The sequence below is a fragment of the Staurois parvus genome, unplaced genomic scaffold (assembly GCF_062004578.1).
Source record: "Staurois parvus isolate SC_StPar_1 unplaced genomic scaffold, SC_StPar_1.0 ptg000155l, whole genome shotgun sequence".
Lineage (NCBI taxonomy): Eukaryota > Metazoa > Chordata > Amphibia > Anura > Ranidae > Staurois > Staurois parvus.
Genome location: NW_028317951.1, coordinates 28755173 through 28770877, shown reverse-complemented (window position 1 = coordinate 28770877; position 15705 = coordinate 28755173). Strand labels below are relative to the sequence as shown.

The 15705-nt window shown below is 41.4% G+C and overlaps 1 protein-coding gene across 7 annotated transcripts in view; it reads left to right on the top strand.

Annotated features, from left to right (window-relative positions):
• MCF2L2 (MCF.2 cell line derived transforming sequence-like 2) overlaps window positions 1-15705 on the top strand; it is a 371113-nt gene that overhangs the window by 254969 nt on the left and 100439 nt on the right. For all 7 annotated transcript variants that reach the window (XM_089675584.1, XM_089675583.1, XM_089675586.1 and 4 more), the window contains exon 16: window positions 10035-10101. In XM_089675584.1, the coding sequence (XP_089531710.1) occupies window positions 10035-10101 (67 nt within the window). The remainder of the gene's footprint in view (window positions 1-10034; window positions 10102-15705) is intronic.

The window sequence follows — 15705 nt, the reverse complement described above, 5'->3', positions numbered from 1 at the left end:
GACAGATAGATTTGCATGTCATCAGAATGGAGATGGTAGTTGAAGCCGTGGGAGTTTATCAAGTGACCAAGGGAGGAGGTGTAGATGGAGAAGAAAAGGGGTCCAAGGACAGAACCTTGGGGGACCCCTACAGAACGAGGGACTGAGGAGGAGGTGGCAGCGTTATAGGTTACACTGAAGGAGTGCTGCGATAGATAGGAGGAGAACCAGGAGAGAGCGGAGTCGCTGAGGCCAAAAGAGTGTAGTTTTTTGAGGAGGAGAAGATGGTCAACCATGCCAAAAGCCGCGGAGAGGTCGAGTAGTAGGAGTATTGAATAGTGGCCATTGGTCTTTGCAGTTAGTAGGTCATTAGAGAGCTTTATTAGGGCAGTTTCGGTGGAGTGCAGGGGGCGAAAGCCAGACTGTAGGGGGTCAAGAAGGTTGTTGTCAGTGAGGTGGGAGCTCAGACGATTGTAGACTAAGTGTTCTAGGAGTTTAGAGGTAAATGGCAGCAGGGAGATGGGTCTAAGGTTGTTCAGGTTGGTGGGGTCTAGGGAGGGTTTCTTAAGCATGGGAGTGATGTGCGCGTGCTTTAGAGAGGAGGGGAATGCACTTGTAGAGAGGGAGAGATTGAAGATGTGAGTGAGGGAGCATAGGATGGAAGAGGAGGGTGACTGAAGGAGTTGTGAGGGGACAGGGTCCAGGTGGCAGGTGGTGAGGCGGGGCTTCTGAGAAGACTTTAAGGACCTCTTCGGTGGTAGCGATGTCAAAGGAGGACAGTGTTGAGGGAGGTATGGTGTGAGGGATGCTAGGTGGGGTGGGTGTCTGTGTCGTGGCGATGTCCCTACGAATTGCGTCGATCTTGTTTTGGAAGTGGTGTGCAATCTCATGGGCAGTGATTGAGGCGCTGGGTGGCGGTGGGGGTGGAGAAAGTAGAGAGTTAAAGGTAGAGAAGAGCCGATGAGGACTCGAAGAGAAGGTATTTATGAGGGTGACAAAGTAAGCTTGTTTGGCAGCGTGAAGGGAGGAAGTGTATGTTAGGAAGGCGGATTTATAATAGGTGAAGACTTGGTGGGATTTGGTTTTATGCCATAATCACTCCAGCGTGTGTCATTTGAGATTTCGGGTGTGGTCAGTCTGCCAAGGTTGTAGGGGTCGGGGCCTGATGCTTCGTGTTGTTATGGGAGCAAGCGAGTTTAGAGCGGATGAGAGAGAGTTGTTGTAGACAGCGGTGCCCAGGTCGGGGCAGGACAGGGGGTTGATGCTGTCGGAGAGCTGGTCAGTTGCGGAGTGGAAGGGAACCAGGTTTAGGTTTTGGAGATTTCTGCTGGTAATTGTCTGCTGTTTAGTGGGGTAGGTGTTAGAAGACGAGGAGACTGTGAAGGTGATGAGATTGTGATCATAGATGGAAAATGGGGTGGTTGAGAGGTTATAGGGAGTACAGTGGTGAGAGAAGACAAGGTCTAAGGTATTCCCATCGGAGTGAGTGGAGGACTGGATACTCTGCGCTAGTTCAAAAGAAGAGGTTAAGTGGAGGAGTTGGGAAGTAGCCAGGTTATTGACTTTAATAGGGATGTTGAAGTCTCCGAGGATGATAGTGGGTAGCTCAGAGGAGAGAAAGTAGGGTAGCCAGGTGGCGAAGTCGTCGAGAAAGCGGGACACGGGGCCAGGAGGCCGGTAGATCACCGCAATCTGCAGAGAGATTGGAGAGAATAGCCGGATGCAGTGGATCTTGAAAGAAGAGAAGGATAAGCGCAGTGGGCGGCACAGTGGCTTAGTGGTTAGCACGTCTGCCTTGCAGTAAATGGGTCATGGGTTCGATTCCCGACCATGGCACCTCCTGCATGGAGTTTGCATGTTCTCCCTGTGCTTGCGTGGGTTTTCTCCGGGTGCTTCGGTTTCCTCCCACACTCCAAAGACATGCTGGTAGGTTAATTGGATCCTGTCTAAATTGGCCCTAATATGTGTATGTATGAATGTAAGTTAGGGATCTTAGATTGTACACCCCTTGAGGGTTAGGGACTGATGTGACTCTACAATATATATATGTAAAGCGCTGCGTAAATTGACAGCGCTATATAAGTATTTGAAATAAATAAGGATAGAGGGAGGGTTAGGGAGGACTTGAAAGGTGCTCAGAGGTGACAGAAGTAGACCAACCCCGCCTCCTTTCCGACCACTGGGCCATATCATTAGGAAATAAGCATCCACCAAGAGGTAAGGCAGTAAGTAAGAGGTTAAAGTTAGAGCTGCATTTGGTGGCTTTTCACACAGTCAGTCATCTGTGTCCACAAAAGTGGAAAAATAACCAGTTTGCTAACTGAATCATCTGGAAAATAAAACTACTTTACAGAAATGACTGTGTTCATGCTATTGTCAGACTGCATCATATCTTTCATTTTTTATTTTGTACATAGTTTCATTTTAAAATATATACCAAGCCTGGTTTGGAGTGGGGAAGAGATTTACCCCTACTTCCAGTCCTGCTGACAACAGTTTCAACAGACAGGAAGTGAGTGAAGACATGCATAGAGAGAGTCATAAAGCTCTGATAGGGGTTCTAGTCTTTGCCTACTCTACTAAAGAAAAACATTTTTTTTATCTATCTTCTTGTCTGGTTAAACATTGTCAGCAGGACAAGAAATAAAATGGTAAATCTCTCTAAAGGAGCCCTAAATAGCAGTAAAAACCTCATAGGGGTTGTAACCCTTTCCCACTCTATCCAAAACATATATATTGGACATATATTTTAACATTTGTATTGCCACCAGCATAACTTAATGACCGATGTAACTACTAAGTCAATGGCAGTAGCGGCATGCAAATTCACAATAGCAGTCTTTTTAGTTTCCACATGCAGGCTAACAGCTATATTGTAGAAATTGTAGAAATGATCCAGAGGTTATACAACTACCCGATCACTTCTACTGTGCTTTTATATGTGTCATATTCCATCTCCCCCCCAACCCCCTTTCCCTTGCCCAGGCATTTTCCCTTTTCTATCTCCGTGATTACTTGCTTCACCTGGGAGTCCATAAGCTAAACATCTGATGACAAGTAGGGAGTAAGGGAAAGATGGAGCAGTGCCCATTCCTCCATCTTTCTTGAGAAGTATGAACTCAGAAGTACGAGTCAGCTCTGAGCAGCTCCGGGTTTGGAATCATCAGTTAATGATTCGGAGAGCTAGGTGAAGCAGTTAATCGAGGATGCCATGTTACCTGAGTGCAGGGGAGGCAACGGGGTCCAAAAGACCTCTGATGTCTCTATTAAGAGTATCTGTCACTCAGAAAGTGCTATTATAAGGTGATTATAAGCCTCCTTGTGTTAGCAATAGATTTAGGTATAAAGGCGCAAAATAAAAAAATAGCCCCTTTGTCCCCTTGAACAAAGCAGGCATAAGGTATACATGTGTACCTAAACAACAATTGAACAATACATGTTGGGTATTGCTGTGCATGCCAGAATGAGAGGAATAAGGCTGGCCATACACTATACAATTTTCTTTAGAAAATTGCTTTAGATTTACCAAAAACCATATAATATGATGTCAAACCTAAACAACACTTTCAGTTGTATCCAATTAGGCGGGCTCTTGCACTACACAGTTGAAAGTAAATCTAAAGAAAATTGAGCAGAAATTGGATAGAAAATTGTATAGTGTATGGCCAGCCTAATTCTAGAGCCATCATTTTTGGTTAGCTGTTAGTTAATGACCTGTGAATGCTTTTAGAGCATTGCCTGTGGACAGTTATTGGTATCATAGTTTGTTGTCACATGTGCTCAGTTTTGAATCTTGACATATTTGGTATCTAATTACTTGACTGTCTTATCTTTTACAAAACATTTAGAGATTATTTTGTGGGTATGTGCACTAAAACTAATTTGAATGTATTGTTTACTGAAAAACAGTTGCTCTAATATCATGTTGACATAAAAAAAATTGCAATTACAATGTTTTTATAAAATAAGTCCTCTGCTTTCTGAAAACATAAAATATTATGGGGTTTTAAGTACATTTTTAAAAGTGCATTTTTACACATTAAAAAATGGCTGCAGCAGGAAAAGGCTTAAAGCAGATCTTCACCTCCTCCTATAACCTTGCTTAAAGGGATATTAAAGGTTCAGTTTAAAAAAACAAAATAACAAATATGTCTCACTTCTTCTTCTCAGGTCCCTCGCTGGCGCTTCTGGCTTCCTATCCTTGACTTGTCTCCCCAATAGCAAGTCGCTTGCTATGAGGGCACTGGTGCATGTGCATTCCTGAGCCCCACTCTATGGGTCCATAAGACACATACAGCCATAGTTTGGCCCTGCCCCCCCCTTTCCTGCTTGGCTTACTGGCTGTGATTGACAGCTGTGGGAGCCAATGGCTCCTACTGCTGTGTGTCAGCCAATGAGGAGAGCGAGACAGCTGAGGCTCCTATGCACATCGCTGGATTGAAAGGGGCTCAAGTGAGTATTAGGGGGAGCTGTGGGGGGAGCAGCACAAGGAAGGTTTTTTACCTTCATGCATAGAATGCAGGAAGGTGAAAAACCTTCAGCCTTTACAACCACTTTAATTGCCCCCCCCCATGATGCAATTGAACATTAGAAAATTAGGGGGGGGGGGGGTTTAAGTGCCTTTTAGCTGTGAGACCCGGAACTCTACTTTCTAATTTCTCCTCCTCCCGGAAAAATATCCATTGCACTATACCAGAAAATCTTTGAAGCACTGTGCATGATGCACTGCGTGTAGGCAGGACCTGAATTAAGTACCTTGTATTGAGGGCGAATACTTGCACACAGTAGATAGGGTACGGATGTCGTTATATAAATCATGCATGGTTTTACATCAGATAGCTGATCTTTAGCACTGAACTAAGCAATCCAGAGAATATATGTTATTAGAGGATAGCTTCTGTTACCAGGGGTAGTGTCCCTTTTGCATAGGCATACGATGGTTTGCAGTCTGTACTGGCTCTGTGCCTCCGCACCACTTACCGGAGTGTATAAAGTGAAGCCTCGTCTGGACCCTTTCCCTGTGCTAAGCACTGTCCCTCACAAGTGGGTTCTTCTTGCCACACACTCACCAGAATTGCGCCAGAATGATTTGGGGTCCTTTAATTACAAGGTTCCCTCACCCAAGATGGCCAAAGTCTCTAGAGAGTTTTGAGTCCAATCGCATTACCTTTATCTCTCAAGGCATTGTACAAAAACTTTAAGGGTCCGATTTTCTTACAAATCTCAACTTTCCGTTCAAAAATGGTATGAAGCCACTTATTGGCAGGAAGGCTAACTGCACCTGCCTACATGGGAGCTGTCTCAAAGGACCAGGATAAGACAGCTGGTCTCCTGATGATGTCACATGACTAAATGGTGGCACAGAACCATGAGGTCTTAGAGAGCGCTGCAGCTAATACTAGATGTTAGATTCACTGGGCGGGTGAGTATATTTTTGTGGACAACCCAGTGGTACAGATAAGAGGGTAAAGTGAAGTTCCACTTTTAAGTCATGTGTAGATCACAAGAAGACTCCAAAACTAGCTACAGAGGTAAATTGGTGGAGGTGGAATAGGTATATGTATGGCAAAACATACAAAGAAAAGGGAAGGATTGGACAGGTATTGAAGTGTCAATGGGCACATTTTCTGTCAAGAGAATGCTCTGGTCAATAGTTTCCTGTTTCTTCAGATAACACTGATGCCCTGAGTGTCTGCATGCATATCTGTGAATGTCTAAGTTCCAGTCTAGTTAATGAATATCCTTTTGGAGGTCGGGCCTTTGCCAAAAGACATCTAATGTTTCAGGGCTGCTTTATCCTTTTCTTAACTGTTCCCTAGCAAAATAGACTAATTCCCACAATGGTCACTCTAACTGGTACTGACCAAAGCATTGTCAAAAGACTTACCGATTTTAATTATGTTTTGCAAAAATTAAGATATATACAGAATTCTTTTATTTCCAACTACTGCATATCAATTTTGTAGCAACAATATTATGCTAGCAGTAAAGTGTTAACCGTGTTAGCCAGATAGAGGCAGAATAGTAAATGTAGGCCATTCCTTGTGTTAGCTAACTGATTATATTTTTTAAAATATATATTTTTTAAATATATTCTTCAGATTTTTGTTAACATATAAAAAAGTCATTTTAACATATAGTTTTACATATACTTGTAAATGCATTACAAAAATGTAGATTTGTGTTTTTAAAGACATACAGTATATTTGAAATGTATTTTTAAAAATATTTTTCATATATTTTGTAATAAAACCACATTTCAAAATACAGTGTGTATATATATATATATATATATATATATATATATATGTGTATATATATATATTTATTTATTGAAATATATTGAATATCAAAATTGTAGCATTTCAAAAATATGTCAATATATTTGGGAAAAATATTTTTAAAATATATTTTAAATATATTTTTCTTCCATGTGAGTATATACAGTTGCCTATAGAAGTTAATGGTTGTATGTGGCTATACATACTGTATATATGCAAATACCTGTGTAAATATGTGTATGCATACTGGCATACAACACTGGATGTAAATTCCTGTGTCCAGAGTTGTTCTCCCTTAAGCATGCATGTGTTTCTACAGATACTTATGTTTACATGTGTATAGACACATACAGCCATTGACTTCCATAGGCAACTGGACTTAGCACCTTCCCTGTTGGGGAAACACACTGGAATTTATGCTTTACAGGTATGAACATAAGCCCAAAAAGGACTTACCAAACAAAAGAAAGGGGGTTATTTACTAAAACTGGAGAGTGCAAGATCTGGTGCAGCTCTGTAAAGAAACAAATCAGCTTCCAGGTTTGATTGCTAAAGCTTAATTGAACAAACTGAAGTTAGAAGCTGATTGGCTACCATGCACAGCTGCACCAGATTCTGAGCGCTCTAGTTTTAGTCAATTTCCCCATAGTATCTATCTAACTATCTATCTGGCTATCAGTAGAAGGAATACCCCAAGTATGGCATGCCATACAGACACGTCTGTCACATGAGTGATGGCAGCCTCAGCTCCACTCCTTAGCCACATCCCGAGGCACTTCACCCCACCCACATTGCTTAGTCATTGAGGTATCTATGTGGCTAACTGTAAAACACCATTTACTGAAACTTAATTCCAGGATAATGTCCAAATACAAGAGGCATGTATTTTCATATTTGAAACTTGATTGTATACATTGTATATTTCTTCCAGATCTGTGCATTAATTCAGTGTGAAACATTGCCTTTGTATCAAAGCCTCTTATAATAAGGACCAGTTGCTGTTACTGCACTCTGCTTGTGTGGGTTGGCTGGTCTTATACCCACCCCTCCTTCCTATAGTCGTTTGCAGGCAGCCTGTAATGGGTGGGTCAGCTTCTATGTGGATCCCGCATGCATGGCATATATATACTTACATTGGTGCAAGCTGGAGCAATATAATTATGTAAAAACTGCCGTACCTCAACTTCTTTCATTTAAACTCTTCCTGACTTAAAGCAGTATTAAACCCAAAAGCAAACATTTATTATATTGCAGCTTACCATTTCTTAGATTTGATGGCTGTATTAGTTTTCTTTTTTAGACTTTCTTTTTTCTATTTTCATCTGGTCATCTGGTAAGTTCTGTCATTTTTTTAAAAGAACAAGCTTACTTCTAGATGTATCTGTTTACAGGGATGAGACAAACTATTTAACACTGACAGAGGTGATTACAATGATCAGCTTTTATTAATTCATGTAAAACATTTATCCTAAAATGAAAAAAAAAAAAAACTATTTCTGCAACTGATGCGTGAAGTGTGAGCTGGATTTTAGCTTTTACTTGCTAGTGTATTTTAAGCTGCTAGTACATTTTCACTCCTCTACCCCAAGATTGACCATACTGCTGTCTGCTGTGTCCCCTGTGCTCCAGAGTGTAGGTACTCTAATACAGGAGGTGTGTTACTAGTCAGACCACTAGGTGAAAACAGAGGGGGAAAAAAGCCTAAAAAAAAAAGAAAACTAATGCAGAACTTCATTTAAGGATTGGTAAGCTATAATATAGTACATTTTTGGTTTTGGGTTTAATACCACTTTTAAGCAGACCTTCACTCAAAATATCCCCATAGCCTTCTCCCCTTTTGCTTGCTCCCATGTTCTTATTCCTCTTCTAGCCAAAGGATGATGCCCCCCCAATGGTTCAACCCCAGCTGCCTTTCTAGAAAACCAGGTGCCTAAGTTCCCTTGTGAAATTATTGTATAATCTTGAGCACCCAGGAGACAGTGATGAGGTATGGTGATTTTATCAGCACCTCCAGGAAGTGGCATCCAAGATAGGTATTTGTTAGGACCCGTACACAGATATTAACATTACACAGCTCTACTTCCATTAGTTACCTATAGTATATACTACAAAATGTCAGTTCATTAATCATCTTTATGAATTGGCTGCCATATAAATTCAACTTTTTAAAAATGTCTTGTTTTCACCATTTGTATCTCTAATTTTTTCATTAATTTTTTAAAGCTTAAAATTGACACAGAGCCCAGGGAAATATTCCTGATCATTTTATGTTAAAGTCCACAAATGAAGTTTATCCTTTGATAGAAGTGGAATGAGCATTTAATACAACAAATTCATATCTTATACGTGTATATGTTAGAATAAAATTAATATATAAAAAGTGGCGGTAAGCAATACCATTTACATTCTACACTCACCGGCCACTTTATTAAATACACTTTGCTAGTACCAGGTTGGACCCCCTTTTGCCTTCAGAACTGCCTTAATTCTTCATGGCATAGATTCAACAAGGTGCTGGAAAATTAGAGAATTTGGTCTATATTGACATGATAGCATCATGTAGTTAATGCAGATTTGTCGGCTGTACATCCATGATGCAAATCTTTCATTCCTCCACATCCCAAAGGTGCTCTATTGGATTTGGTGACTGTGGAGGCCATTGCAGTACAGTGAATTCATTGTCATGTTCAAGAAACCAGTTTGAGATGACTTGAGCTTTGTGACATTTCACTGTACTCCTGCTGGAAGTAGCCATCAGAAGATGGTTACACTGTAGTCAAAAAAGGGATGGACAAAGCAACATTTAAACGATGTTCAATTGGTACTAAGAGGCCCAAAGTGTGCCAAGAAAATATCCTCCACACCATTACACTACCACCACCAGCCTGAACCATTGATGCAAGGCAGGGTGGCTCCATGCTTTAATGTTGTTTACGCCAAATTTTGACCTTAACATCTGAATGTTGTAGGTGAAATCGAGACTAATCAGACCAGGCAACATTTTTCCAGTCTTCTATTGTCCAATTTTGGTGAGTCTGTGCGAACTGTAGCCTCCATTTCCTGTTCTTAGCTGCAGGAGTGGCACCCGGTGAGGTCTTCTGCTGCTGTAGCCCATCTGCTTCAAGGTTCGACATGTGCCTTCAGAGATGGTATTCTGCATACCTTGGTTGTAACAAGTGATTATTTGAGTTACTGTTGCCTTTCTATCATCTCGAGCCAGTCTGCCCTTTCCCCTCTGACCTCTGACATCAACAGGGCATTTTTGTTCACACAGCTGCTGGTCATTTGACTTTTTCTCATTTTCAGACCATTCTCTGTAAGCCCTAGAGATGGTTGTGCATGAAAATCCCAGTAGATCAGCAGTTTTTTAAATACTAAGACCAGCCCATCTGGCACCAACAACCATGCCTAAATCTCCTTTCTTTCCTATTCTGATGCTCGGTTTGAACTTCAGCAAATCATCTTCACCAAGTCTACATGCCAAAATGCTCTAAGTTGCTGCCATGTGATTGGCTGATTAGCAGTTTATGTTACCAAGCGATTGAAAAGGTGTACCTAATAAGGAGGCTAGTGAGTGTATGTATTCTCATTTTTGGGAAACTGCAATAATATTTAAACCTTTCCACAATAACATCATTACATCCAAAAAGTACACGTATAATCTAAACATGTAAGCTAAACCTTACAACTTGTTAATTGCATTTTATCTATTTAGATTTTGAACGTGTAAACAGCTTTTTGTTTCTAATGAAGTTCTCCTTCTTGTTTTTACAGCCATATCATTAATGAACTAATAGAAACAGAACGTGTTTATGTTGAAGAGTTACAAAGCATACTAGAGGTAAGATCTAATAATACAATTATATTGCAGCTGTTCCAGTAAGAGATGATCAAATTCATGTGTGATTACTTTCAAGGTGGCTCTTTACAAGGTGGTAATACATACAGTACGTGAAGTCATTTTTAGATGCTGTTTGATTTAAAAAGAAACTATAGTGCGCTTATATTTAGCATTTATCTTTTACTATTTCTGCAATATTTGCATTAAATCAGTCATGTTTTTTGCCTATGCATGTCAAAGCAACAGGCTTTTTTATTTATTCCTACTCCTCAGTACCATATGCCCACCTTCTCATTGCTCCTGTTGTGCAAACTTAAAGCCAATCAAGGGCTTTGGACTCTGGGCTGCTTACCCCAGTGCTGTCACATGGAGTAAAACCTAGTACACACTATGAAAAAAATCAGATGACCAATCATTCGATTTTCCACGAAAAGTGCATATCATGATGTAGTCATAATGGTATTGACTTGTAAGAAAATTCTCAGCCAACAAAGGCAAATGTAGGCTAACGTAGCTTTGCACTAGCATAGTAGAAGAGGTGTAGGGTGCAGGGTCGTTCTATGCTTCTGATAATGCAAATTTTTTTCTATTCAATTACTTCTGTACCATTAATGTGCACAGTAAAATCAGACGTTGCGTTCACGTACAATAAAAATTTTCTGGCTTGCATCCTTGGTTTTTGTTGTCCGAAACGTTGGAATCTGCTTTCAAAAGCAGTATATTATTGATCAGATAACTGGCCGATTGTTGCTCATGGGAAAATTTTCATACAATTTTCTTATTGTGTGTACAGGCCATAAGTAACATACTCCATACCAAAACCTACCAGATATTACCTTTGCTTCTGGCAGCTAAATGCGGCGGAAGTTACAAAATGGTGAGTGTGTGTTGCTGGGGAAGGAGGGATTAAAGCAAACCTGGCACATAGTAGTGATGTAGCGGCAGGTAGGTGGATCTATGGCATGTACAGCAGGTACATATGCATTAGATGTACTCGGAAGTGTCAGATACCTAAGACACCAGTTGAGTATGTATCTCTGGAAGAAGTCAAAGATCAGAAGTGCTAAAAGTGATGAAAATACACAATACTGTCAAGTTGGAACATGGGATTCACTCAATGTAACTGCACTGAGGCTTGATAATTGGCCTAAAGCTCCTACATGTAGGTGGGTAGAGTGCTTAGCCCCATCTCTGACTGGCGCAACAATGGACATATACAGGCCTGGTGTTCTTTGCTCCTATGAGTATGTGCAGCCAGGAGGGAGGCATTAAAGTGAATTTACTGCTTTTCCCTCCATAAACAAGCTCAACTTCATGATAAGAAACTGGTTTTCCTTGTAGCAAGGCAGCTCATATTTCTTAGGACTTCAGTACTGAGAGAAAGCCAGGTCAAAAAAACCCTTATAATGTAGCATCCCTACCAGAAAAAGACCTTTCTAGATATTTGCACCAAATATTTATCATCTCCCCTCAGATTACCGCACTGGATCATAACCCTCAGCGATTGCTTAAGGCAGATAAATATTCATAACTCATAGATTGTTACCTCTCACACTATGTACTGGAGCCAACTGGAGCCAACCTAATAGTAACAAGCAGAAATGATCTATGTCCTCAGCTTCAGAGAAACCTACAGAACATAGAAGAAATAAACAAAGTTCAAGATGGCTTCAGCCTAGCTGCAAAACACACTAGATTTAAATAGGAACTCCAGGAATTGCAGCAGTGTAACCATCTGCTGCCTTAAAAGGGTTAAGTACAACAAGGTTAATGCGATCTCATGAATTTTACTCTTTTATTTACTACCTACATTTTTACTCGGGGGCTTGTTGTATAGCTATTGCTATACTCCTGGTACTCTTACAGGACAAATGCGGCTTGTTGACTGTGTGCCCACCCCTCCACAGTCCATTCACAGAATACTTTATATTTTGTGATTGGGCAAGGGAAGAGGAGAGGCAGGCAGAGTGGCTGTACACAACTCTGTAGCTGCTGTATCTGAGACCCGAAGGCCCAGCGTTAGGATGCTCCAGTGGTACCCATGAAGCTCCTGGCACTCATTAAACACTTAAACAGTACATAAAAGTTATGCCTGCAAGTTTGCATAAAGTAGCTTTGTAAAACTGCTGCGATTACTGAAGGTCTTCTTTAACTAGAGGCATGCCAGCCTAAGGCAGGGTTCCTACCTCATTTTTCTTTACGAAATTTTGCACCTGCTATGTTGTGATATAAGAAGTGAGTGGCTTAGAGTTCTGGTCAACACTGTGAAACAAGAACAATGATCATGTAGCCAAATACTGGGCTATACAGGTATGGAGGAGAGGGGACACTACTATGCCCAATGACATTCATTTTCACTTTGCTGTAATGCTGGTGCTGTAATACTGTAGTACTCCTTCTTGATCTATAGAGGGGGGATTACCACTGAATAGGAAGCAAAGGATTATGGGACTTGTAGGACTGAACCCCTCTTTTAACATTGTATTATGGCCTGATTAAACTGCAACTCCCAGGAAGCCTTGTGTGCAACTCCCAGGAAGCCTTGTGGCAGAAAGAAGGTCAGGAGACCTTATAAGGAATTGCAGTTGGCGGCTTCACTCTTATGGTAGCGTGGAACCATAGTTTGCATATCAGGGTGTACCAACATCTTCAGGAGGGGAAGGCCCTCAGCCCTCCTCCCTCAGCAACAGTTCTCCAACGACACATCAGTAATCGCACAGTGAACACGTTCAGTGACGCAGCAGTCTTCACACCAGTGAAAGTTCTCCAGCGATGAAGCAATCATCACAGCAGTGTATGTCTTCAGTTACACAATGACCATCATCACCAGTACAGGAATCCCAGGAGGATACCCTCACATCTGAAGATTGATGAGAGGGCCTTGTGCCCAGTCATATCATATCACTCTGAGAGGAAGCCCAGTTATACTATTAGTATTCTGAGACCAGAACTCCACCCAGTGGAATATTATACATTCTCCACAAATACATCTCAGCTAGCAGAACCAGAACCAGCATTAACACTAAGTTCCTCCAAGACAATAATAGGGCCCCAACATTGTCGGCAGAGGATCTAGGATTCTCCTGCAGCATATTCATAAGGACAGTAGGGTACTGTCATCCCTCAGAATTTCTATACTCCTTCCCCTCCTCTTCCTTAATTACAGCTTATGCCTAGCATATTCCTGGCTGCTCTGTGGCAGCATAGCCTCCTGCAGCAGCAGCAGCAGCAGCAATTTCCAATTCATGCTGCCATAGTTGCACTTCAGGGCTATTGTTACAGTGCTGAGTCTAGGTAGCTGGTTAATTTTTTTATGCCAGTTATCTTATGGTTCCCATGTATAAATGTTTATCTACCAGTCTGTAGCTGTTGATATGCTTGATTGCTGACATTGTCACTAAGTTGATTAATGTCAATAGAGAAGAATTCTATTGTAATACGTTGCCTATGCTTTTTTTATTCTATGCTGAAAAATAGTTGTGACAAATTCCTTGGTGTGGTTGCAAAACGTATTACTAAACCTAGTGTGTCAGAACAATTAAAGTGTTCTGCACGTTGGAGTAGGCACAAAGATCTTATACTATTCTGGTGCTCTTACGAAGGTAGCGCTACAATCATATCAGACAATTATTAATCACTGGTAGATGATGCTTATACTACAGGACACTATTATAAAAAGACAACTTTAAAAAAAAGACGTATTCTACAATGTGCTACAACGTATACCCATATGAATGCTCACCTTCTAAAGTAAACCCCTGCCCTAAAGATGCAATATGTTGTTACATCAGTAGTTTATTTCCTGGCAAGCAAACTGGCATTCAAGGTCAAGTGACACATATTTTAATTTCACATTTTCTGCAAACTGGTAACAGTTTCCAACAGTGTTATGGGCTCATAAGGGGCTTTCAGACACTTGGTGCTGAAAGTAGAAGAACCATGATTCTTACATGACAGGTCAGGGAGCATAAAGCTCTAAGGGCACACAAACTTTAAATATATTCTTTAATAGCCACAAAGGATATACATCTACTTTGTGAGCACCAGTTGCCCTTTCAAGCCCAATTATCACCGTGTTCAAGTAGCAGTGAAATCATTGTGCTGTGCATATCTTGTGCAGAGAGCAGAACCGTTGGAGGGAACCAGCAGGCTCACCGACCATAGGCTGTCTAAAGAAAGCTAGAGAAGGGTCCAGATTAAAGACCACTCACCTAAATACAATCTATTAACAAACTAAAAACGTTATCAGTACTTACCTGCTTTCTTCTCATAAGTGCTCTGCGAACACCCGCAGTGCCATAAAAAAAATAATGTCATCAATGGCTAGTTTCTTCCTGCAATGTCTTATGGCTTATGTGCAAAATGAGATGCATGTTGTCATGCGCTTCATCTTGCACATGCACTATAAACGTTATAAACCTTACGCTCATCTTTTAAAAAAAAAGGCTCCTATTTTCTTGAGATCTTGCAAAACGAGAGTTCTCTGTAAGGCACTAGTGATGTAACCTACCCAGGAGGCGTCTGTGAACCCCTTGCTAAGTCACCGGTGCCTCTGAACACCAGGAAGTGAAATACATTTGATGGCAAGTAATAACTAATATATTTAAATGATAACAGATAGCCGTAAATGATGGCACAGACCTGCATGCTGATGTGATTTTTAGTAAAAAGGGTTCCATTTTAAAGAGTATGTTTAGTCCATCTTTAAAATGCAAGTACAATCCCCATGTTTTTTTCTTTTTAAAAACACAGCAAATATGGAAAAATACCTGGCTAATTCTGCCAGAAGTTCTGCAAGCTACTAACTACTGCTTCAGCTTACAATGCTGCCTCTGCTTTGCTGAAATTCCAAGTAGTGTTATTTATCAATCCTGTGCAGGGGCGGACTGACCATTGGGGAACTCGGGCACTGCCGAGGGCCCTGGGTCAGTAGGGGGCCCCATGAGATGTCCCTGGTACCTTTCATATGCTTTTTTGGGTGTGGTTTGAGTGTGGGCGAGGACACAGGGGCCCCATGATCCCCTATTGCCCGGGGGCCCCATGAGTTGTCAGTCCGCCCCTGATCCTGTGTGAGTTCTACCCTGCTGCATAACAGAACTCGTCCCTTTTATGTTATGTAGATGAGCAGAGAGGGAGGCGTTCTGTAGTCTACGGGAGAAGAACTCATGCAGAGATAACTATGTTTGGGATTTCAGTGCACAAGAAGCAGTGTTCTCAGCTCACAACAAGAACGTAGGAGCTCAAAGGGTTTCTGGCAGAATGAACATGTTATTTTTTACTTACAGTTTTTTTAAAAGAGACAGGACTTGGGAATGTAGCACCCTCTTACCCCATGAGCTCAGTTAAGTACCGCTAGGTGACTGTTGGATTACTACTTCATGTAAGGCGGGGGTGCTCAACCTGTGGCCCGCGGGCCACATGTGGCCTTCGGAGCCCTCTGTTGTGTCCCCCGACCTCAAACCAGGGACTCACACTACTATTGCTGTATATCCTGCAGAATATGTACTGTATATCCATTCTGAATGCAGAAGTTTTGGTTCACTTTCAGAAAGCACCACACCTGCAAGAATCAATCAAAGTCTATGGCAAAGCGCAGCTATCCTG